At 40.5% G+C, this 25216-nt stretch overlaps 1 protein-coding gene across 15 annotated transcripts in view; it reads left to right on the top strand.

Annotated features, from left to right (window-relative positions):
- The window catches only part of NEK11 (NIMA related kinase 11), a 282360-nt gene that overhangs the window by 50233 nt on the left and 206911 nt on the right, over nucleotides 1-25216 (top strand). For 13 of the 15 annotated variants that reach the window (XM_059889273.1, XM_059889277.1, XM_059889286.1 and 10 more), the window contains 2 exons: nucleotides 6230-6395; nucleotides 19119-19237. In XM_059889273.1, coding sequence (XP_059745256.1) covers nucleotides 6230-6395; nucleotides 19119-19237 — 285 coding nt within the window. Of the gene's footprint in view, nucleotides 1-6229; nucleotides 6396-19118; nucleotides 19238-25216 lie in introns of those variants that run through there. The other 2 variants (XM_059889282.1, XM_059889295.1) reach the window with 2 other exon arrangements.

Here is a 25216-nt window from a genome sequence, read left to right as displayed (position 1 = left end):
AGTTTCAGCTTTAGCATCATTCCTTCCAAAGAAATCCCAGGGCTGATCCCCTTCAGAATGGACTGGTTGGATCTCCTTGTAGTCCAAGGGACTCTCAAGAGTCTTCTCCAACACCACAGTTCAAAAGCATCAAGTGTTCGGCGCTCAGCATTCTTCACAGTCCAACTCTCACATCCATACATGACCACTGGAAAAACTATAGCCTTGACTAGACGAACCTTTGTTAGGAAAGTAACGTCTCTGCTTTTCAATATGCTATCTAGCTTGGTCATAACTTTTCTTCCAAGGAGTAAGCGTCTTTTAATTTCATGGCTGCAGTCACCATCTGCAGTAATTTAGGAACCCCCAAAATAAAGTCTGACACTGTTTCCACTGTTTCCCCGTCTATTTCCCATGAAGTGATGGGACCGGATGCCATGATCTTCGTTTTCTGAATGCTGAGCTTTAAGCCAACTTTTTCACTCTCCTCTTTCACCTTCATCAAGAGGCTTTCTGCCTTTCTGCACTTTCTGCCATAAGGGTGGTGTCATCTGCATATCTGAGGTTATTGATATTTCTCCTAGCAATCTTGATTCCAGCTTGTGCTTCTTCCAGCCCAGCGTTTCTCATGATGTACTCTGCACAGAAGTTAAATAAGCAGGGTGACAATATACAGCCTTGATGTACTCCTTTTCCTATTTGGAACCAGTCTGTTGTTCCATGTCCAGTTCTAACTGTTGCTTCCTGACCTGTATACAGATTTCTCAAGAGGCAGGTCAGATGGTCTGGTATTCCCATCTCTTTCAGAATTTTCCACAGTTTATTGTGATCCACACAGTCAAAGGCTTTGGCATAGTCAGTAAAGCAGAAATAGATGTTTCTCTGGAACTCTCTTGCTTTTTCCATGATCCAGCAGATGTTGGCAATTTGATCTCTGGTTCCTCTGCCTTTTCTAAAACCAGCTTGAACATCTGGAAGTTCATGGTTCACGTATTGCTGAAGCCTGGCTTGGAGAATTTTGAGCATTACTTTACTAGCGTGTGAGATGAGTGCAACTGTGTGGTAGTTTGAGCATTCTTTGGCATTGCCTTTCTTTGGGATTGGAATGAAAGCTGACCTTTTCTAGTCCTGTGGCCACTGCTGAGTTTTCCAAATTTCCTTCTACCCATAAATGTCCCTAAATCCCTCAGAAGATCCTAAGTTTTCAGACAGAAAGGAACAAAAATTAACCTAAATGTATCAGAGTTTTGGAGGTTCAGTTTTAATGATCTCAAAGTAAGAGCTAGTATGGGACTAGCTCACGGTGCTTCTGTGACACATAATCATGTGGGTCAGGACTCCAGATGCGGATGTGAGCAGTCACCCGCTACGCAGTGGAGGCAGAGGGGGATGTGTGCTGAACACAGATGGCTCTTACAGCTGAGGGGGCTGGGGGTTAGTGAAGGCCAAATTTCCAGGGACGTCAGCTGGAACCACACCATGGAAGTGGCCCACTACCACTGCCCCCAAGCCCATGCCATTTCTTAGGATGGTGTGTGTGGGAGGGTCCTGTGCTCACCCTGTCCCTCAAGCTCACCCCCAAGGCAGGGTCCCAGGTTGGTCCAATTGACTGGCAGAACCTATGTCCCATATTGGCATCCCAACTCAAGGCAGGCGGGAGATACAGGAATTGTTTGCTGTCTGTTTGCTTTTATCTGTGGAAGGCAGGACCCCACAGCCCAGGGATCTACTACAGTGTAGGGAGGCTGTCTAAGATGCTGTGCAGCTAACATGACAGATGTCTGCTAAAATAACATCTCATGAAAATAGCAGGCAAATTGTCTAAATTGCTTGGCCTCTAGTGTTAAAAAAAAGTGTAGCAAAAAGATGAGAATGAAATATACAAAATTGTTAATGTTGATTATCTCTGTGGTGGATTGTGATCTATGTTTTGTTTTCAGATTTTTCTATAATAAAGCTATATTTTCTTATGAACTAGAAAAATAAGAGCTGACCATTAAAGAAAGGATTAGTTAAAATAATTGCTGCCTTAATAGATGGATGAAAACTCTTGAAAGTCCTAAGCAGATTGAATAATCTGTTAAATAGGTGAATATTTAAATTTTTTCAAAAAGCAAAAAGTTACTCTCTTATTTAAGCTGAGGTTAAAATCTATTTCCTGTGACTTTGCCCTCAGTGGGTGCAGTAGCTGCTGATCAAATTAGAGAGTCATGGCAGCTTAAATCAGGAGGGCCTCACACATCGCTCACCCTAACTTTATAGAACCCATTTCGGTTTGAAGTTTTAGAAAATACAAACATAGACACACATTTGTGCACACTGATCTGTTGGCTTCTCCAAGAGACCCAAGGGCAGGGGTCACAAATCCTCAGAGCGCACTATACCACAGACACACAGAGGTGCTTCTGCACTCCTCACTGAGGTTCCAGAGTTCTTAGGCCGTTTGACTTACTTGCCCCTTGAAGATCTTTCCTGCACTCCTATCCCTTGCTGGACACAAAGAAGTGTGCAGTTCCTGCTTTGGAAAGACAGCCATGACTTCTGCTCTGGGGCTCCCCTCCCTATCTGGAAGTTCTGTCCCTGGCCCCCTCCTCTGGACCTAGTTTGGGGAGCATGAACTCTTTTCAAGGGCTCAGTGTACCTAATGTTCTTGCCCCTGCTCCATCTGGTTCTGAGGGTCTCTTTCTCACTTCGGGCAGGGAGGACCCTCATCCCATTGGTCAGGGGCTCCTTCAGATCTTTTCTCTTTGGCCTTGGTCTCTCCTTGGAGAATCAAAAGCTGGGAATTTGACTCAAGTTCTCTGTGGTTTGTGGTGTCATCTTTTTCCTGACACAGCCTATGCTGCTTGTTCAATGGGAAATATGTGAAAGGCTACAGGGAAATTTGGAGGAAAACAACCCTGAAGATCTCAAAGATATCACCTACCCCATTTATATGGAAAGTGGGCCAATTTGACAGGAGTGAAATTAGCTGTAGTTATCCAGATTTCCAGTCACTCTCCAAAGTTTGTCAGTTCCCTATAAAGAAACATTGCCACTCAGGAAAGAGAACAGAAACTTTACAAAATTAGTGAGTCTGAGGGGGTGCCTGTCTTTGCAGCTGCTAAAAAGTTTCTCCCAAATAGCTGAAGTTCTGATAAAATAAATATCTGTCATGTTACTTAGCAGTGGTTGACAGACTGAGTGTCACTGAGTAGGGGCAAGCTTCTTGACTTGGTTTCTTTGCTCTTCTCAGCTGATATGACTCTCACACTATGTGACACGCAATGAGTTTCCTCCATCAGTTTTAGGTAAGAAAGGTCAAATATCTTGGCTTCTGCTAAAGATGATTGTAGTAGATGTTACCTGCCTTGATAGCCCTTCCTTTGTCTGCAAAACTGTGGACAAATGAGATTTGATGCTTTATCATCAGGCTGCCAGATAGGGCTTAGATAAAATCTAAGTATGTATGTAAAATCCCATGCTCTGTTGCACAGTAGTTGCTATTTGCAAGGAAAAAGTAAGCATCTTAAAGCTTCGGATAGCATTTGTTCCTTCCCAGTAAGAGAATACTGCAGGTTTGTGTGTGACTTTGTATCACCATGCATGTTAACCACTGTGACTTTTACAACTGCAAGTTGGCTGGGACATGGTGAGTACTGGAAAAACACCATGAAGATGTCATTTGGCTGCAGCTTCATCATCTTTAGGCATTACAGGAGAACAGCTGCATCCGTCATTTCAAGCCCCTTTATTATACCAACAGTTTGAGATGCCACTGTTAATAACATGAGGTCATTTTAAACCAAATTCTTGCTAGAACAGCCTCTCTATAGAACATGATACCCAGCAAAAATTTCTCTAGAATCTACTCCATTATCAAGTAGGGGTCCAGTAGGGTGTTTAAGACCTAAGAAAACCCATGTGATAGCCCCTGTCTGATGTGACTGGAGGTGGTCCTTGGTTATATAAGGGAACAACTTTAAAATGATGAAATGACATAACTAAAACATTTATACCCAATTTAAGGAAAATATTGTACATTTTCTCTCATTTTTTGATGTGCAGCCAATGTCTAATGTCCTCTCATGAGAGGTCTCTTCATCTTTTTTGCATAAACTTGATTAAGTTTTCTAAGTTTACCTTCTTTAAAATGAAATGAAAATTTAGCAATCTCAGTTCAGAATGCTAGATTTTTACATTTTTAAATGAATATTTAAAAACTGTCTTAACAGTTACTTAACAGCAATTTTTTTGCAACTTGTCATTATTAACCATTGTGGTAAACATTTGACCTAGTTTTTCTAGCAGAGACAACACTCACTCACCCTTCATCAGTTTGTCATATTTAGGTTACAGATTTATAATACTGGGTACAAGTGGCACAAACAAGTTTGGGAATAGACGCTGTGACTTGGGTAAACACATATCTCAACTGGAAGGTGGTCCAGAGAGTGCCTGCTGGCTGCAGCATCCCCAGTACAAACAAAGGCAGCCCTGGGCATCTGTTAGAAAGGACTGCAGAGCTCTGGTTAATCTAGGATTTGGTTATAGGGCCTTTAATTAAGAGTTTCTACTATAAATATATTTTCATTAATATGCATAGGTAGAAGCTCTCAAATAACATTATTACAAAATGTATTCTAGTACAGGTCCTGCAGAACTTATCTTAATGAACAGCTAAGGCTCACTTCTAATCAGTGGAATCTGTCTGCACACATAATTGGTATGCTAAAGTGCTTCTCCCTGGCAATCTGTTTACACCGTGGGACTGTAATTGGTTTGTTTATCAGTCTTTCTTTCAGTAGATGGGAAGAGATAATGTTTTGGTCCACTCCTCATTAGTTATCACAAATTTTGAATTAATAAATTGGAGAGATGATGAGCTCTTGTTCCATTTATACATGCTTGAATACCTCTGTCAATGTTTTTATATTTTTTTCTTCTCCTCAATACTGGTAGCTCCTAAATACTCCTAAATAAAGTATGCTATGCTAAAGGTCTTCCCTGATCTTTCCTTATAGCTCAGTCGGTAAAGCGTCTGCCTGCAATGCAGGAGACCTGGGTTCGATCCCTGGGTCGGGAAGATCCCCTGGAGAAGGAAATGGCAACCCACTCCAGTATTCTTGCCTGGAGAATCCCACGGACAGAGATTGGCAGTCTACAGTCCATGGGATTGCAAGAGTCGGACACGACTTAGTGACTAAACCACAAACCACATGCTAAGGGTAGTTTTAAAAAGAAAATAAACAGATATTGATTCTGCTGATATTGAGTTGATTTGGAAAATATTAGAGCTGAGAGACAAAGAGAAGCATGTGTATTTATACGCAGAATCAGAGAGGAAAAGAGAGAGTCAAAAAGAAAATCAGATGCAGAGACACAGTGGATTTTATAATTATATTCACACACACACATATATATATACATTAATATACAGTGTGTGAGAGAGAAAGAGAAACACCAAGATAGGAATAATGAGAGAAATAGAAAAGCAGACAGAAACAGGAAAGCAGATAAGGAGATGCAGGTAATATACAAAGAGATGGAGAAAGACAGAAATAGAGATGTCCTGAGAGGCAAAGAGAAATGGAGACACCTAGCGGCTGAGGGAGAGCCACCTCGGCCATGCCCACTCAAGCTTAGTTCTGGCTCCACTGGTTTGAGCAGAGGGGAGGGAGGCAGGTGCAGAGGGCCCCACTAGGACAGAAGCAGGCCAGGTCCCCAGGAGTCACAGGCCAGAGCAGACCTCCGAGTAGGTTATGGCCTGGGCATTAATTAGATGGTCCTGTAACACTGTCCATATCTTTAAATGTGTATTTTAGTTCTCAGTTCAGTTTAGTCACTCAGTCACGTCCAGCTCTGTGACACCATGAACCGCAGCACGCCAGGCCTCCCTGTCAATCGCCAACTCCCGGAGTTCACCCAAACCCATGTCCATCGAGTTGGTGATGCCATCCAACCATCTCATCCTCTGTCGTCCCCTTCTCCTCCTTCCCTCAATTTTCCCCATCATCAGGGTCTTTTCTAATGAGTCAGCTCTTTGTATAAGGTGGCCAAAGTATTGGAGTTTCAGCTTCAACATCAGTCCTTCCAGTGAACACCCAGGGCTGATCTTCTTTAGGATGGACTGGTTGGATCTCCTTGGAGTTCAAGGGACTCTCAAGAGTCTTCTCCAACACAATAGTTCAAAAGAATGAATTCTTTGGCACTCAGCTTTCTTTATTTTAGTTCTAAATGTATTAATTTTTTTTTTTTTTTTTTGCTGCAGAAAGGTACTGAAGGAAATCTGTATTGGAGAACTTAATCCAAATGAGACTGTGCAGGCCACTTTAGAGGCCCAGCTCCTTTCCAAGCTGAATCACCCAGCTATTGTCAAGTTCCATGCAAACTTTGTGGAGCAGGATAAGTTCTGCATTATCACAGAGTACTGTGAGGTGAGACTCTCCTTCTGGTTTTGAAGTCTTAATAAAAATCTGTTTCATAGTAAAAAGGTGTCTGTAAAGAGATATCTCAGAAGTTGAATGAGCCAGCCACAAAGTGAATAAAAATATTACCTGGGATATTGTGTCTTGCTGCTAAGAGTAATCATCTCTATGTAACTGGCAAACTGTTTTCTGACCAAGGGTTTCTTTTTTGGGGAAAACTCAGAATCGATGTATTTTTAAGGAGGAATTGCTGCATAAAAATGATCCAGCATTTTTTTGGTGTGTGTGGATTGGGGGGTGTATCCTTAAGCCTCTTACAATGGTTCGATTATTAGATGGACATTTAAAGCCATAACAGAGGCCTGGGCAGAGCAGAGGGATACTGCTGGAGTCCTGGATTCTAGCTCTGTGGTTCATTTTCCCCAGTGGAAACTTGGAAGTGGGAATACAGTTCATTCTCCCTATGAAAAGTCTTCATGTTAACTGACTTGTGATTCATGGCTTCAGGTGTTTGCAGTTTTCCCTGCCATTCCATGTTTCCCCCAAGTGATAATAGTTGTGCATTTTACTGAGCCCCAAGTGAATATGAAGTTGCTGAGAAAGGTGCCAGGGGTGGGGCTGGCAAGGTGCAGCGTAATGTGGGTCTGTGTGTTCACTTCTGAGAGGCTAGAGAGAGGGGAGTTACAGGAGTTGGGTCAGAAAGAGAATGTCCAAACTTGACCCTGCTCAGGAAGTATCTCCCAGAACATTCAGAGAGCTAGCCTAAGTCAAATGCAACAAAGAATCTTGTGTTTAGAATGTGTTCAGTTCATCATCTGGATGTTGCTGGAGCCCAAGTGAAATGATGCTAGGAAGAAAGAAGTTGCTCTTTAGAGTGGGTGGCAGGCCTGCTTGGCTCAGAGAGTGCTGGGTATTTGAGATGCAGAAAAGAAGAGGGAGGAGAAGCAACTCGGAAGGAGTAAAGATAGCAACGAAACTCAGCCTTGATTTGCTTTACACAGTAGCTGGTGTGTCATGCAAAATGAAACCAGTAGCCAAGTTAGAATATTTGAAAATTTGATACTGTCCAGGTCTTAGCTATTCCCCCTCAGGACAGTCTCCCTGGCACAGCCTTGTTGGGAGTTTGCCCATCAAATCTTGTTCCTCCTCTGCTTGAAGGAGAAGGAGGAGAAAAAAAGAAAAATAACCAGAACATTTGAGTGATTATATATCCTTCATCCAACGGATTGTTAAGAAAACCAGTAAAATGATGAGGTGTACAGAATGTGGCTAAGAACACCTACTCCAGCAATTATGCCACTGATCCAAGCAAAATCCAGGGATTTACAAATGCAGCTACACTGTGATCCATCAGCCATAATTTAATCATTTTTTCTTTTTGCCCCATTCAGTTAATAAACTATCTTCTGTGGTAAACAACTGACTCCTATTGCTTTTACTACCTCTGCTGCTGCTTTCAGCACACTGAATTTTCCACAAAGACTTTCTCAGTTGTAAAATATTTTCCACTGTAGTGAGAACTGTTCAGTGGAACTTTGTGTGATGATGGTAATGCTCAATATTTGCTGCTGCTGCTGCTAAGTCACTTCAGTCGTGTCTGACTCTGTGCGACCCCATAGACAGAAGCCCACCAGGCTCCCCCGTCCCTGGGATTCTCCAGGCAAGAACACTGGAGTGGGTTGCCATTTCCTTCTCCAATGCATGAAAGTGAAAAGTGAAAGTGAAGTCACTCAGTCATGTCCGACTCTTTATGACCCCATGGACTGTAGCCTACCAGGCTCCTCCGTCCATGGGATTTTCCAGGCAAGAGTATTGGAGTGGGGTGCCATTGCCTTCTCCACTCAATATTTGCGCTGTCCAATATGGTAGTTGCTTAGTCACACATGACTCTTTAGCACCTGATGAAGTATGGCTAGTGTGGTTGAGGAGCTGAATGTTGAACTTTATTTAATTTAAATTAATTTAAATGTAAATAACCATGTTTAGGTAGTGGCTACCATATTGAACAGATCTTGATGATAAACTATAACTTTATTTCTTATATTAATTTTTAGTTATTAATTTAAATGTAATTTGGATCTACTAGAAAAGTTACAAAACACAGTGAACTCCCATATATCCTCCATCCAAATTTCAGTTCAGTTCAGTTCAGTCTCCCAGTCATTTCCGACCCTTTGCGACTCCATGGACTGCAGCACGCCAGGCCTCCCTGTCCATCACCAACTCCTGGAGTTTACTCAGACTCATGTCCATCGAGTCAGTGATGCCATCTAACCATCTCATCCTCTCGTCCCCTTCTCCTTCCACCTTCAATCTTTCCCAGCAGGGTCTTTTTAAATGAGTCAGTTCTTTGCATCAGGTGGCCAAAGTATTGGAGTTTCAGCTTCAGCATCAGCCCTTGCAATGAATATTCAGGACTGATTTCCTTTAGGATGGACTGGTTGGATCTCCTTGCAGTCTAAAGGACTCTCAAGAGTCTTCTCCAACACCACAGTTCAAAAGCATCAATTCTTCGGCGCTCAGCTTTCTTTATAGTCCAACTCTCACATCCATACATGACTACTGGAAAAACCATAGCTTTGACTAGATGGACCTTTGTTGCCAAAGTAATGTCTCTGCTTTTTAACATGCTGTCTAGGTTGGTCATAACTTCTCTTCCAAGGGGTAAGTGTCCTTTAATTTCATCCAGGTTTACCAGTTGTTATTTCCCACATTTGCTTTATTATTCTGTTCATCTACTTTTTTCCTGAACCACTTGGCAGTAGGTTGCAGACCCGTTGCCCCTTTGTCCTAAATCCTCCTGTGAGTGTTTTCTAAGACTAAGGATATTTCCTTAACATAACGACAGTAAAAAGATCAAACTCAGGAAGTGAACATTGATGCAATGCCAGTGTGTCATACGGTGATTCTGTGCGACCCCATACCAGCAGCATCAGCATCACTCGGAATCTTTAGTGAGAAACACAGATTGTTAGCTTCCACCTCAGCCGTAATGAATCTGTAAACTCTGGGGGCCGGGTCTGGCCATCTGTGTTTTGCCAAGCCCACCAGGTGAGCCTGAAGCACACTGAAATTTGGGAAACACCCATCTAACCCACAGTTCACACTCAAATTGAGCCCATCTGTCCCAATTATATCTTTAAAAAGGACATTTCTATAGGAATTTTTTTCTCCCGCAGGATCCAATCCAGGATCATTTGTGTTACTTTTTAAATACTGGTGGTTTCCGCAGGCTAAGCTGCCCCTCCCACCCCAGGGGCGTTGCCATGGTAATGGCCTTGGCCAGCAGCCAGGGAACAGCTGCGGGGCTTCCTGGCTCCACCTGCTGAGCTGTCAGCTTGTGACTCGGAGGGATGACGACGTGTGGGTCGCTGTTTCTCCTTGCTAACCGAGATATTTCTCATCTTCACACCCAAACTTCATCTTAACTCACAGAAGCCTGGTATTATCCTCTTTTTATTGAGGTAAAGTAATAATATTGGAAATGGCAGATGGCCAGACTTGCACCTCATAGGGAATGTTATCACCATTGAAATAGCTGGTGTTTTTTAATCTCCAAGTTTCCTCCTCTGTAATTTAATCTGAGGCCTTTCAAGACTGAAATACATATAAATGCATTCACGAGGCCCCTTATATTCACCACCCAGAGCTTTGGACTCGTCACATCAGGTTATGAGTGTTGTGTTGTTGCTTAGTTCAACGTGGTGTTTGGCTGTTTGTGACCCCAGGGACTATAGCCTGCCAGGCTTCTCTGTCCATGGAATTTCCCAGGTAAGAATACTGGAGTGGGTTGCCATTTCCTTTTCTAGGGGATCTTCCTGGCCTAGGGATTGAACCTGAGTCTCCTACATTGCAGGCAGATTCTTTATCATGGAACCACCAGGGAAGACCAGTTATGAATGTAAAAAGCAAATAACCTGATTCTCACAAGTTCCTGTCAAGATGTAACCAAATCTTCAATGGGGAATAGTACCCAAACTACAAAAGTGACAGGATATTTCAAATATCGGTGTCTTTATTCTCTTCCAGCCCGGGAAATGGGACTACCTGCTGTCCCCTGCCTCCTCTCCACAGTCTCACACTTCTTTATCTCTGCCCTTTCACAACATCCTTCCTCCTGGCTCCAAGTTTTCACTTCCCACCCATTCTCCCAGGTCCTGTGAAATGCCACCCCCTCTACAAAGACTCCTGTTATCTCCTGGCTGAAAATCACCCCTCATTCAATCCCTGAGTCTCATAGCGTTTCAGCTGGGTGACACTTAGCACATTATACATAGTATAATCCATCTTAGACTCTCAGCATGTGGGACTGATCTTTTTCTAATTCATTTTTGTGTCGCATCATGAGCCCGTGTAGTGAGCCACAAAGAGTTAGTACTCAGGAAATTTCTTTCCTTTTGACGAATTCTTTACCATTTGCTTCCAGCTGCTTCCCACCTCATTTCTGTCAAGTGCCGATGTGTAAAAGATTAAATACTGCGTCCTTCTATCTGTAATATATGTTGAAATCACTTTGCCAGAAAGCAGAGAAGGTTGGACTTGTCTTTTTCCTCAACTGTGATATTAACATGGCTAAATAAAAATTATATCAATATAGTGGTAGTGCTCAACCTTGGTTGCACTTTGGAATCATCTGGAAAGCTTTCAAAACTCCTGAGGGCTGAAGCCCTCATCCAGAAAGTCTGATTTAATTGATCTGGGGTATGACCCAGAAGGACTTTTGAAAGCTCTCCAGGTGATCTAATGGGATGCCAGGGCAGAGAACTGCAAAAAAGGGAGGATGGCCAGTGTAGAAACAGAAAGGCAGAGTCATAAATGAAAACTGAGTCAGCATTTATGGATCACTGAGCAAAGATAAGGCTCAGCTGTGAACAGGGCGGGGGATGGGGGAGGGGGTAGCTGGTGAGGGGGGAATCTGGCGGGCCCTGCTGGTTGGTGTGGTTTTCTACTCAGGCCATTAGCTGGGTGCTCTTATTCATGAAAATTACCCCGTCTTGTTCTTCTGGTTCCCTGAGCAACTTTCTGTCCTATTATTTCTTTTCAAACTTTCATGCCCTGATATTTGCATTTTTTTTTAGTGGTAGTTGCCTGGAGCTGCTATACTGTTATGTTTGCCTAATTGTGATTATGAATTTTCCTCATTCTTTCTACATTTACTAATTAGGGTTCTTCTGTTAGAAAGAGCTATCCCATTGTTCCTTCCCCTCCGTTGATGTCTTTATTCAATTATTCATATCAGTATGGACTCGTGGATATTTATTTTATTCTATGGGTTATTGCCCGATGCTATCATTATTATTTTGTTTCTTAATTTGGCACAGCTTTGGCTGGTGGGGCTTCTTCAAATTGGCTCCTGTGTCCTCTAACCATGCCCCATTCTTTTTCAAAGAGAAGTAGATTCTTTTTTTTTTTTTAATTTAAATTTATTTATTTTAATTGGAGGCTAATTACTTTACAGTATTTAATGGTTTTGCCATACATCAACATGAATCCACCACGGGTGTACACATGTTCCCCATCCTGAACCCCCCTCCCCACTCCCTCTCTGTACCTTCCCTCTGGGTCATCCCAGTGCACCAGCCCCAAGCATCCTAATCCTGCATCGAACCTGGACTGGCGATTCGTTTCTTATATGATATTATACATGTTTCAATGCCACTCTCCTAAATCATCCCACCCTCTCCCTCTCCCACAGAGTCCATAAGACTGTTCTATACATCTGTGTCTCTTTTGCTGTCTTGCATACAGGGTTATCATTACCATCTTTCTAAATTCCATATATATGCGTTAGTATACTGTATTGGTGTTTTTCTTTCTGGCTTACTTCACTCTGTATAATCGGCTCCAGTTTCATCCACCTCATTAGAACTGATTCAAATGTATTCTTTTTAATGGCTGAGTAATACTCCTTGCGTATATGTACCACAGCTTTCTTATCCATTCATCTGCTGATGGACATCTAGGTTGCTTTCATGTCCTGGCTATTATAAACAGTGCTCCGATAAACATTGGGGTACACGTGTCTCTTTCAATTCTGGTTTCCTTGGTGTGTATGCCCAGCAGCGGGATTGCTGGGTTATATGGCAGTTCTATTTCCAGTTTTTTAAGGCATCTCCACACCATTCTCCATAGTGGCTATACCAGTTTGCATTCCCACCAACAGTGTAAGAGGGTTCCCTTTTCTCCACACCCTCTCCAGCATTTATTGCTTGTAGACTTTTGGACTGCAGCCATTCTGACTGGCGTGAAATGGTACCTTATTGTGGTTTTGATTAGCATTTCTCTGATAATGAGTGATGTTGAGCATCTTTTCATGTGTTTGTTAGCCATCTGTATGTCTTCTTTGGAGAAATGTCTATTTAGTTCTTTGGCCCATTTTTTGATTGGGTCATTTATTTTTCTGGAATTGAGCTGCAGGAGTTGCTTGTATATTTTTGAGATTAGTTGTTTGTCAGTTGCTTCATTTGCTATTATTTTCTCTCATTCTGAAGGCTGTCTTTTCACCTTGCTTATAGTTTCCTTTGTTGTGCAGAAGCTTTTAATTTTGATTAGGTCCCATTTGTTTATTTTTCCTTTTATTTCCAATATTCTGGGAGGTGGGTCATAGAGGATCCTGCTGTGATTTATGTCGGAGAGTGTTTTGCCTATGTTCTCCTCTAAGAGTTTTATAGTTTCTGGTCTTATGTTTAGATCTTTAATCCATTTTGAGTTTATTTTTGTGTATGGTGTTAGAAAGTATTCCAGTTTCATTCTTTTACAAGTGGTTGACCAGCTTTACCAGCACCACTCGTTAAAGAGATTGTCTTTAATCCATTGTATATTCTTGCCTCCTTTGTCAAAGATAAGGTGTCCATAGGTGCGTGGGTTTATCTCTGGGCTTTCTATTTTGTTCCTTTGATCTATATTTCTGTCTTTGTGCCAGTACCATACTGTCCTGATGACTGTGGCTTTGTAGTAGAGCCTGAAGTCAGGCAAGTTGATTCCTCCAATTCCATTCTTTCTCAAGATTGCTTTGGCTATTCGAGGTTTTTTGTATTTCCATACAAATTTTGAAATTATTTGTTCTAGCTCTGTGAAAACTACCATTGGTAGCTTGATAGGGATTGCATTGAATCTGTAGATTGCTTTGGGTAGTATACTCATTTTCACTATATTGATTCTTCTGATCCATGAACATGGTATATTTCTCCATCTATTAGTGTCCTCTTTGATTTATTTCACCAGTGTTTTGTAGTTTTCTATATATAGGTCTTTAGTTTCTTTAGGTAGGTATATTCCTAAGTATTTTATTCTTTTTGTTGCAATGGTGAATGGAATTGTTCCTTAATTTCTTTCTATTTTCTCATTATTAGTGTATAGGAATGCAAGGGATTTCTGTGTGTTAATTTTATATCCTGCAACTTTACTATATTCATCAATTAGCTCTAGTAATTTTCTGGTGGAATCTTTAGGGTTTTCTATGTAGAGGATCATGTCATCTGCAAACGGTGAGAGTTTTATTTCTTCTTTTCCAACTTGGATTCCTTTTATTTCTTTTTCTGCTCTGATTGCTGTGGCCAAAACTTCCAAAACTATGTTGAATAGTAATGGTGAGGGTGGGCACCCTTGTCTTGTTCCTGACTTTAGGGGAAATGCTTTCAATTTTTCACCATTGAGGATAATGTTTGCTGTGGGTTTGTCATATATAGCTTTTATTATGTTGAAGTATGTTCCTTCTATTTCTGCTTTCTGGAGACTTTTTATCATAAATCTATGTTGAATTTTGTCAAAGGCTTTCTCTGCATCTATTGAGATAATCATATGGCTTTTATTTTTCAATTTGTTATGTGGTGAATTACATTAATTGATTTGCGGATATTGAAGAATCCTTGCGTGCCTGGGATAAAGCCCACTTGGTCATGGTGTATGATCTTTTTAATGTATTGTTGGATTCTGATTGCTAGAATTTTGTTCTTATTTCTTAGTTATATTTTGTAGATGAGGAAATGGGACTCTGGAGAGGTGGAGTGATTTTCTGGCAATCTCATGTCTGGAATGTTGGATCTCATCCAGAGCAGGACCAGGGTCACAGGGGAACAGGGAAAGTGCTCTTTTTTTTTCTTACTTGGCTTACTCCTGTTCCTCCCTTAATATTTAATGGAGTCAACCAACTAGTTCATGGTTCCTATCTTCCCAAACATGAAATTATCTCTTTCTACCTGGATGTGAACTAATATAGTTGGGTTGTTTTATTGTTCATATCAGCAGTGCTAACCAAACATGTTTCAGATGGTGGCTCTAAACTAAAGATAGATTTTAACACAGCCACAGTAATCAAGCCTGTCTTTGTGCATTATGCAAAATATGAAAATAACACTTTGCAATACTGCAGTGTACACCTGAAATTTGTCAAGAGAATAGATCTTAAGTGCTCTCAACACACATGCATGTGCATACACACACACACACACACACACACACACAGATGCATGCACACAGGAGCCATCTGAGATATTGGATGTGTCAATCAACTTGACTGTGGCAGTCATCTCACAGTGCACATGCTCACCAGGTTATCATGTTGCACATGAAAGCTGCTCCTTCCCTTGGCTTATTCTCACTTATGTTTTGTGTCTTTATCTACCTCTATTTATATAATTCATGCATATGCATACACACAGAAATACATGTGTATCAATTTGAATACACAAATATGTCTTAATGTAATGATGATTTAATTAATTATTATATTTTCTATCAATAGGAGACTATATAGGGTTTGAAAGTAGAAAGTATGTGGACTTTGGCATCACATTTATAGATAAAAGCATTATTTTATGTCACTTCTTAAGAAAAAGTAAGTTGTATCATTTTATTCCAATTCATGTACATTTACCTCAGCAGGAAGAAACGTACACTAAAAGCATTTGGAAGAAGATTGGCAACTAAACCCAAGAGTGCTCAGTTATATTATCAGACATAAGCAGCATGATACTACAAGGTATTCTTTAGTAACCATTTAGAAACTGGGTCTCCTTATTTTGCGTTTAAGAACATAACATGATTTGACATCTTCCCCACTTTTTATGAACTCCATTTACAGATTTAAAAGCATATGATTATAAAATCTTATTCAACATTGACTTTCTGAAATACATCTTTTGCCTTTGAAAATTTTCAAACTATTGGACAAAATGTTCCCCTTAGTAGGTGAGATATTTGGCCCATCTGTGTTATTATCTAACAGCCTTTTCTTAAAGTGTGGTCTATAACCTGTCCCAAAGTCACTTAGGATGCTTGTTAAAAATACACAATTCTTTGGTTCTCTCCTAATTTACCAAATCAGAGCCTCTGTTGATACAGCCCAGGAATATACATTTTAAACACTCTACTTGGATGTGTCTGACACATGCAAAATTTTGAGGCCTCCCGGAAGGATGTGTCAGAACATTATTTAAAGGAGATGTAGAGTGTGAGGGAGTGATGTAGAGTATGAGGGAGCTGAATCTTAAGATGTCAGCCCAGAAAATTAATCAGGGGCAGCTCTTTCATTTTAAAATGAAGAAGTAGGGCAGAACAATTTTTCAAACTGCTTCTAGCCCTGAAATTCTGAGATTATTTTGCCCTTTGTGTATGCTCTGAACATTGCAGTTGCATTGTATTCGGCTCTGAGAAGGCTCTCCTCCCTCCTTTAAACCGGATAGAAGTGCTTCTATTGATGACTTAAAAAAACAGATTAACTTTTAAAATGAAATCCTTTTAAGATTTAAAACTTTTTAATGGCAATCAAAGATGGAGTTTAGACACTGTATTTGAGTTGCTCTTCATTTCTTCAAGGTTTTGGCATTTCAATCTCATGTTGGTTAACTTGGATGGTGGAAGGAGGCAAGACCATTAATCCATCAAATGGCACATTTTGGGTTACAGATATTTGAAATCTTAGAATTTAACATCAGGGCTTTTATTGAAACTTTCAAGGGGATGACGTTAGTGAAGGAAAACATTTTCTGTCTGTGGCATAGACTTAGAACAACATTAATATTGGCTCAAGTTAAAGTCTCCTTGAACCTTCTCATTAGAGTGGCTTTAGCAATAAAAGTCATTGTTAAATATTTCTCAAATACAAAGTCAAGGAAACAGAACGGGCCTACAGATACTGTAATAAGAACTTGTGAAACCAAACTGTGACATTTCATCCAAAACATTTGATTTTTACTTCGATGATGGCTTAGCAAAAGAAATAAATGCTTTTCATATTGCTCAATTAAAACCAGACTACTTCACAAAAAATGGTTTCTTTCTTTTTGTATGAAATTCCTTGTGTCTTAATTTGTGAGTGGTTTGACCACCTTAATTAAATCCTAAGAAAATCTACAGAGTGTTTATTAAAGAACAAAGTAAATACAAGACAAATAGCTTTTCTTACAGATAAACATGCAGAATGAAAACTTCAGGGTGGGGAATAACTTAAGGAGAATAAGACCCAGCTCTCCAATTAATTTAATTTTTTGGCATTCTGTCCTCTTGTCAGTAGAATATGTCCTTTGCTTAATGCTAAAAACTAGTACATTTGTTATTCTTATGTGTCTACCTGAGAAGAGTGTTTGTGTACACCCTTCTTTTGACATTTCACTTTGAAGTGTCAATTATATTATTATTATAGCTTCGACTAGACGGACCTTTGTTGGGAAAGTAATGTCTCTGCTTTTAAATATGCTGTCTAGGTTGGTCATAACTTTTATTCCAAGGAGTAAGCATCTTTTAATTTCATGGCTGCAATCACCATCTGCAGTGATTTTGGAGCCCCCAAAAATAAAGTCTGACACTGTTTCCACTGTTTCCCCATCTACTTCCCATGAAGTGATGGGACCAGATGCCATGATCTTCGTTTTCTGAATGTTGAGCTTTAAGCCAACTTTTCACTCTCCTCCTTCACTTTCAACAAGAGGTTTTTTAGTTCCTCTTCCCTTTCTGCCATAAGGGTGGTGTCATCTGCATATCTGAGGTTATTGATATTTCTTGCAGCAATCTTGATTCCAGCTTGTGTTTCTTCCAACCCAGAGTTTCTCATGATGTACTCTGCATATAAGTTAAATAAGCAGGGTGACAATACACAGCCCTGACGTACTCCTTTTCCTATTTGGAACCAGTCTGTTGTTCCATGTCCAGTTCTAACTGTTGCTTCCTGACCTGCATATAGGTTTCTCAAGAGACAGGTCAGATGGTCTGGTATTTCCATCTGTTTAAGAATTTTCCACAGTTTATTGTGATCCACACAGTCAATGGCTTTGGCATAGTCAATAAAACAGAAATAGATGTTTTTCTGGGGGGTTTATAGTTATGTAAAATTCTAAGCATAAGGGAATTATTCCTAGTTTTATGTGGGTACATATTAATATGTAATGTAACATAATAAAAACAATTTTTAGGAAATATTTAGGTAATATAATAAAAGCTAATACCCTTTAGAAGAATTTTGTTCTGGCGTGAGACAAAGTGCTAAATACAGAGTTTCTTCAGTAAACACTGATGGGAGTAGAAAGAACTGAGCTCTGCTGTGCTGTGCACGAAGTGAGTAGGCAATTTAAAGGGAGAGTAATGGAATGGATAAAGTCCACATAAAATGGACACAGTGCTGACAAAGGTCCCTATAGTCAAAGCTGTGGTTTTCCAGTAGTCATATATGAATTTGAAAGTTGGACCATAAAGAAGGCTGAGCGCTGAAGAACTGATGCTTTTCAACTGTGGTGCTAGAGGAGACTCTTGAGAGTCCCTTGGACTGCAGGGAGATCAAACCAGACAACCCTAAATATTCATTGGAAGGACTGATGCTGAAGCTGAAGCTCCAGTACTTTGGCGACCTGATGGAAAGAGCTGACTCACTGGAAAAGACCCTAATGCTGACCCTAAGATTCAGGGCCAGAGAAGAGGGTGGCAAAAGATGAGATGGTTGGATGGCATCACCTACTCAATGGGCATGAATTTGAGCAAACTCTGGGAGATAGTGAAGGACAGGGAAGTCTGGTGTGGTGCAGTCCATAGGGTCACAAAGAGTTGGACATGCCATAGTGACTGAACAACAATGGAGTGGAGGCAGAGGAGGGAATGCAGGCAGGGGGCCTAAGCATTCAGGGAGCTGAAATATGACTCAGAAAGTGGGAAGGCAGTTGGTTCCTCCGAACCATTTGATTTTGCTAGCTGGCACTTATTGAAGTTGGGCTCCTGCCCTCCCCAGTGAGTAGGGAACAGGGGCTCCATCTTGAGGTGTGGCTGGAACAATTTTTTTTGGCAGCCTTGAGTTTTCTCAAACAGGCACATTATGGGGGACTATGGTCATCCTAGGAATGTGACTTCGAGCTGTTAGAAATACGTTAACATTTGTTGAAGTCTTTTTTGACCAAAGGGGATGCCTAGTTAAGAAGAGGGCTCCAGAGGCTGGCAGCTTTTGGCCAAGTTGAGAGGTCTTGCAGTGATAGTATTAATAACTGAAAGTGAAAGTGAAGTCACTCAGCTGTGTCCGACTCTTTGCGACTCCATGGACTGTAGCCCGCCAGGCTCCTCTGTCCATGGGATTCTCCAGGCAAGAATATTGGAGTGGGTTGCCATTTCCTTCTCCAGGGGATCTTCCCGACCCAGGAATCAAACCCAGGTCTCCAGCATTGGAGGCAGATGCTTTAACCTCTGAGCCACCAGGGAAGCCCTTAATGGAAACATAAATATATGTATATACACACACACACTGTTTTGTTTCAGGGTCGAGATCTGGACTGTAAAATTCAAGAATATAAAGAAGCTGGAAAAACCTTTCCAGAGAGTCAGATAATAGAATGGTTTATCCAGCTGTTGCTGGGAGTTGACTACATGCATGAAAGGTATGTTCATTTGTTACTGAGGCAACAGGGTTTTTTTCACAGTCATGTCTGAACATGAAAAATGAAATTTGGGAGGTAGTTTGGGAAATTTGGAAAGCAAGTTTCATGGAACTTGCTTCCATGAAAAGGAGGCAAGTCCAAAGGTAAATGACTATACTTAGACATCTATGATACGTGCTTTTTTTATGAAAAAACTGTCAAATGATTATACCTAGAGGATTTACTTGATTACCTTTTTTGTTGTTCTAAAAATTGCACTGACTTTAAATACAAAACAGAAACTTGTACTAAACATATTTCTCTATATCTGATCCTATCCTGTGAGCCATAAGCATTTCTTTGGTACCTTTAGCATACTATTTTTATTTATACATTTATTACAATTTATTACATCTTCCAGCAGGCTTGAGCTGTGAATACCCTAGCATGCTGCATATAGATTGTGGGGTTACTTTGGAGTGTGTCAGTGCACATCTAAATGTGCTCACTCACGAGATGAGCTAAGGAATTAAGGCAGAAGATATATGTTCAGACCAAAAGTCAGTTTTGACATTAAGTATCTGATAAAGACAGTCAAAGTAGGCTATATGGGTTCAACTATTTATAATTTACCTTTGCAATATTGGCCTCAATTTTTTTTTTAATGTTATACTATTTTTCCTACAGGTCAAAAGCAAGATGTTTTAGATGTTAAATGTTTTATAGACCCATAATATGATAAGAATGCATTTGAAAAGATGAACATACATAGACAAATAGAAGTAGATGCTTTGAGGGATCCATGTTAGCTTTCAACTTAGGAATGGTAACAGTCTTCTTAAACAGAAGTGGAAGTTTGTAGGGTACACCAAGGCCTGGAAATCCATGAATGTCAAATAGTTTAAATGTGTCATCTGTGCTTTCTGATGGCATAAAAAGTAATTAATTATTTGGTGCTCCTTCTTCTGCTGATTATCTATATCTTCTGAAACACATGCTTGATAAGACAGCCACTGACTCTATTGACAATTCACAACAATCTTTTGAATGGTGTCAAACTATCCTAAGAGACAATGATAAAAGAATATGAAACAATCTTTTAATAAACCACCAAAACTGCTGAATATAAGACTTCTGTGTACATACAGTTATATTTGTATTCCTTTTATTTTCTCTACTATTCCTTGGCATGTTTGTTAACTTAGACATAGGGAAAACAGCACCTATAAAGATGCCAACTCTGATGTTCAGTGTACAAAATACAAAAGTGAAATCTGGTTGATTTAGGAACCCAAACATTTTTGATGTATTTTGGGTTGGCTAAGTAGTAGTTAAAATAAATGAGTTTAAAATAATCCTTTAAAGAGAGGATTTAAATTTGTTTTGAATCCTTCAGCATTCTAAGAAAGTCATTAAATAAGGCTAAATATTTGGGTATTTATGGATATATAGATCTGAAATACCATAATTTTTGATTCAGATAATAAATGATACGTCTTTCATTATTTTTTTTGTAACCAGTTATTGCAAAGTTTTTCTCTACAGATGGAGAAATTTCAATTTTATACTTAAATTTATTGATTCACTTATTAAATGATATTAAGAGTTGGGAAGATTCTCTGGAGAAGGAAATGACAACCCATTCTTGCCTGGGAAACCCCATGGACAGAGGAGCCTGGTAGGCTATAGTCCATGGGGTTGCAAAAGAGTTGGACATGACTTAGTGACTAAACAACAAAATAATAAAACAAAAAAATAAAGCCTAACTTCTTCTGGTTCAAGATGGCAGAGTAGAAGGATATGGACTTATCTCCTCCTGCAAGAGCACCAAAATCACAACTAGATGTTGAACAACCATATACAAGAGAATGCTGGAACCCAGCAAAAAAAGATATTACACATCCAAAGACAAACAGGAAGCCACAGCCAGGTGATGGCAATCATGATAAAATCAAATCCTATACCCACTGGGTGGATGACCCACAAACTGGAGAACAATAATGCCAAAGCACTCCTCCCACTATTGTGAAGGTTCTGAATTCCATGTCAGGCTTCACAGCCTGGGGGTCTAACAAAGGGACTGACCTTGAAGGCCAGTGGGATTTGATTACAGGACTTCCACAGGACTGGGGGAAATAGAGACTCCAGCCTTGGAGGGCACAACAAAATCTTGCATGCACCAAGACCCAGAGGAAAGGAGCAGTGACCCCACAGGAGACTGAACCAAAGCCACCTACTAGTGTTGGAGGGTCTCCTGTGGAGATGTGGCTCGGCAAGGGCATACCACAGGGATGGGGCACTGGCTGCAGCAGTCCTTGAAGGTCCCTTTGGTGTAAGCCCTCATGAAGGTAGCCATTAGCCCTACCAAAGAGTCTGCAGACCCCAGGGCTTGGTCGCCTCAGGCCAAACAACTACCAGGGAGGGAGTGTAACCCCACCCATCAGCAGATAACTGGATTAAAGCTTTACTGAACAAGACCTTTCCCACCAAAGCAAGACCATTTTTCCATCACCAGTCCCTCCTGTCAGGAAGCTTACACAAGCCTCTTAGCCTCCTCCATGAGAGCAGAGACATTACTTTGCCTACAAATGTCCATATAGTCAAAGCTATGGTTTTTCTAGTAGTCATGTATGGATGTGAGAGCTGGACAATAAAAAAGGCTGAATGCCAAAGAATTGATGCCTTCAAACTGTGGTGCTGGAGAAGACTCTTGAGAGTCCTTTGGATGGCAAGGAGATCAAACCAGTCAATTGTAAAGGAAATCAGTCCTAAATATTCATTGAAAGGACTGATGCTGAAGCTGAAGCTCCAATACTTTGGCCACCTGATGCAAAGACACAACTCATTGGAAAAGACCTGACTCATTGGAAAAGACCCTGATGCTGGAAAAGATGAAAGGCAGAAGGAGAAGGGGGCAACAAAGGGTAAGATGGTTGGACAGCATCACCGACTTGATGGACATGAGTTTGAGCAAGCTTTGGGAGATGGTGAAGGACAGAGAAAGCTGGTGTGCTGAGGTCTGTTGGGCTGCAAAGAGTCAGACACAATTGAGTGACTAAACAATGACAAATCAGAGGGCAGACAGAAGCAGCAAGAAGAACCACAATCCCACAGCAGCTAGAAAAAATACCACATTACAGAAAGTTAATCAGGATGAGAAAGCAGAAAGTTATGTCCCAGATGCAGGCATAACATAAAACCCCAGAAAAACAACTAAAGAATTCAGAATAATGGTAGTGCAGATGATCCAGGATCTCAGGAAACAATAGAGAAGATGCAAGAAATGTTTGCCAATGACCTAGAAGAACTAAAGAGCAAACAGAGATGAATAATATGCTAGAAGGAATCAATAGCAGGATAATTGAGGCAGAAGAAAAAACAAATGACCTGGAGGACAGAATGGTGGAAATCATTGCCACAGAACAGAATATAGAAAAAGAATGAAAAAAAAAAAAAATGAAGACAGCCTAAGAGACCTCTGGGACAACATTAAATCTACCAACATTTGTATTATAGGGGTCCCAGAAGGAGAAGAAAGAGAGAATGGACCTGAAAAATATTTGAAGAGATAATAGCTGAAAACGTCCCAAACATGGGAAAGAAAATAGTCAATCAAGTCCAGAAACACAGAGACTCCCAGGCAAGATAAACCCAAGGAGGAACACATCAAGACACATAGTAATCAAGCTGACAAAAATTAAAAACAAAAAAAAAAAATTAAAAACAATTTAAACCCAAAAGAATGATTCTTTTAGCACATGGCATGGACACATGAATAATGACGTGTGAGTATTCACAGTTCATTCAAAGCTACCTTGAAGGTATAGCCCTGAAACTCCTTCCTTATGCTATGTTAACACAAAACCCTAACCTCAGTGACTTAGGACAGTCAGTTCTTGCTTTTGTTGCCTATTGGCAGCTGCAGATCCACTTTAAGTCTTCCTGTCTCACTGTCTACACTGAAGGAGCAGCTCATGCTTTCTGTTGGCAGAGAAAAAGCAAGAAAGTTACGGGAAACACTCAGTGGTTCTTTAAGACTCTGCTCAGACTTGATATTTGCCTGATCTGTTTGCATGCCATGGATCCAAGCAAGTCAAACAACCAAGTCCAGTGGAGGTGCCTGTTCCTCCCAAGGGGGACACTCACTGCCAGGCACAAGAGGTGCAAATATTTGGGAACAAGAATACAGCCTATCACAATGTTTCCCTCAACCTTCTACTTAAATCTTTCAACTATAACCAATAAAAGATTTATTTACAAGCATTATTCCAGCCTTTCCCTCTTATGGTCTAGAGCACATATTCAAACGTATTTTGAAAATTCTGCTTACAAATAATTTCAGAAGATTACTTTGGAACAAAGAAGAAGATAAATTAGGTTCCTCTGTTGCCAGTGCCTTGAGAATTACTTTAGTGCATGTGATGGTTAATTTTATGTGTCAGTTTGGGAGGGCTGTGAGATGCCCAGATTAAACATTGCTTCTGGGTGTGTCTGTAAGGCAGTTTCCAGATGGGATTAGCATTTGAGTTGGTGGAATCTGTAGACTGTCCTCTCCAGTGTGGTTGGACATATCCAGTCCCTTGAAAGTCCAAACAGACGAAATGCAGAGAAAGAAGGAATTTGCTCCCATTTTCCTACCTCATTGAGGAGCTGGGATGTCTCACCCTGTCTTCTGCCCTTCGGTTGAGAGACTTAGTTCATTGACTCACCTTGTCTCAGGTCTTCAGACTAGGACTGAATTAGACTATCAGCTTTCCTGGGTCTTCATCAAGCAAAAAAGATGGTGGAGTAGAAAAATATGCGCTCATCTTCTCCTTTGAGAATATGAAAATCACAACTATCTGCTGAACAACCATTGATAGGAGGATATTGGAATCAACCATCATGCAAAATGCTAGGCTGAATGAATCACAAGCTGGAATCAAGACTGCCAGGAGAAATATCAACAGCCTCAGATGATACCACTCTAATGGCAGAAAGTGAAGAGGAACTAAAGAGCCTCTGAATGAAGGTGAAAGGAGAGTGAAAAATCTAGCTTAAAACATTCAAAAAACTAAGATCATGGCATCCAGTTCCATCACTTCATGGCAAATAGATGGGGAAAAAATGGAAACAGTGGCATATTTTATTTTCTTGGGCTCCAAAATCACTGTGGACAGTGACTTCAGCCATGAAATTAAAAGACACTTGCTCTTTGGAAGAAAAACTAGGACAAACCTAGACAGTATATTAAAAAGCAGAGACATCACTTTGCGAACAAAGGTCCATATACTCAAAGCTGTGGTTTTTCCAGTAGTTATGTATGACTTTGAAAGTTGGACCATATAGAACGCTGAGACTGAAGAACTGATGCTTTTGAACTGTGGTGTTGGAGAAGACTCTTGAGAGTCTCTTGGACTGTGAGGAGATCAAACCAGTCAATCCTAAGGAAATCAACCCTGAATATTCATTGGAAGGACTGGTGCTGAAGCTGAAGCTCCAGTACTTTGGCCACCTGATGTGAAGAGCTGACTCATTGAACTAATCTGATCCTGGGAAAGATGGAAGGAAGGAGGAGAAGGGGGCAACAGAGGATGAGCTGGTTGGATGACATCACCAACTCAATGGACATGAGTTTGAGCAAACTCTGGGAGATGGTGAAGGACAGGGAAGCCTGGAATGCTGCAGTCCATGCAAAGAATTGGACATGACTTAGTGACTGAACAACTTCCTGGGTCTTCAGCCTGTTGACAGCAAATCTTGGGACTTCTCAGCCTCCATCTTTGCATGAGCCAGTTCCTTGTAATAAATCTCCATTTGTATTATATCCATATCTATATCTTCTGTTGGTTCTGTTTCTCTGGAGAACTCTGACTAATACAGTGCAGGGGCAGAAGATATAAAGAAGACCCTAGAAAAACTAGGAAGAATGAGGTTACAGAAGAAATGAAGGTTTTGTTTACTCCTTTGGAGCTTTCCTGTGCTTAATTTAATTCGGTTTATTTATACATTTGTAATATT

Source organism: Bos taurus, chromosome 1, assembly GCF_002263795.3.
Source record: "Bos taurus isolate L1 Dominette 01449 registration number 42190680 breed Hereford chromosome 1, ARS-UCD2.0, whole genome shotgun sequence".
NCBI classification, from domain to species: Eukaryota; Metazoa; Chordata; class Mammalia; order Artiodactyla; family Bovidae; genus Bos; species Bos taurus.
Note: the sequence above shows the minus strand (reverse complement) of the source record. Positions and strands in the feature narration are given on the sequence as shown.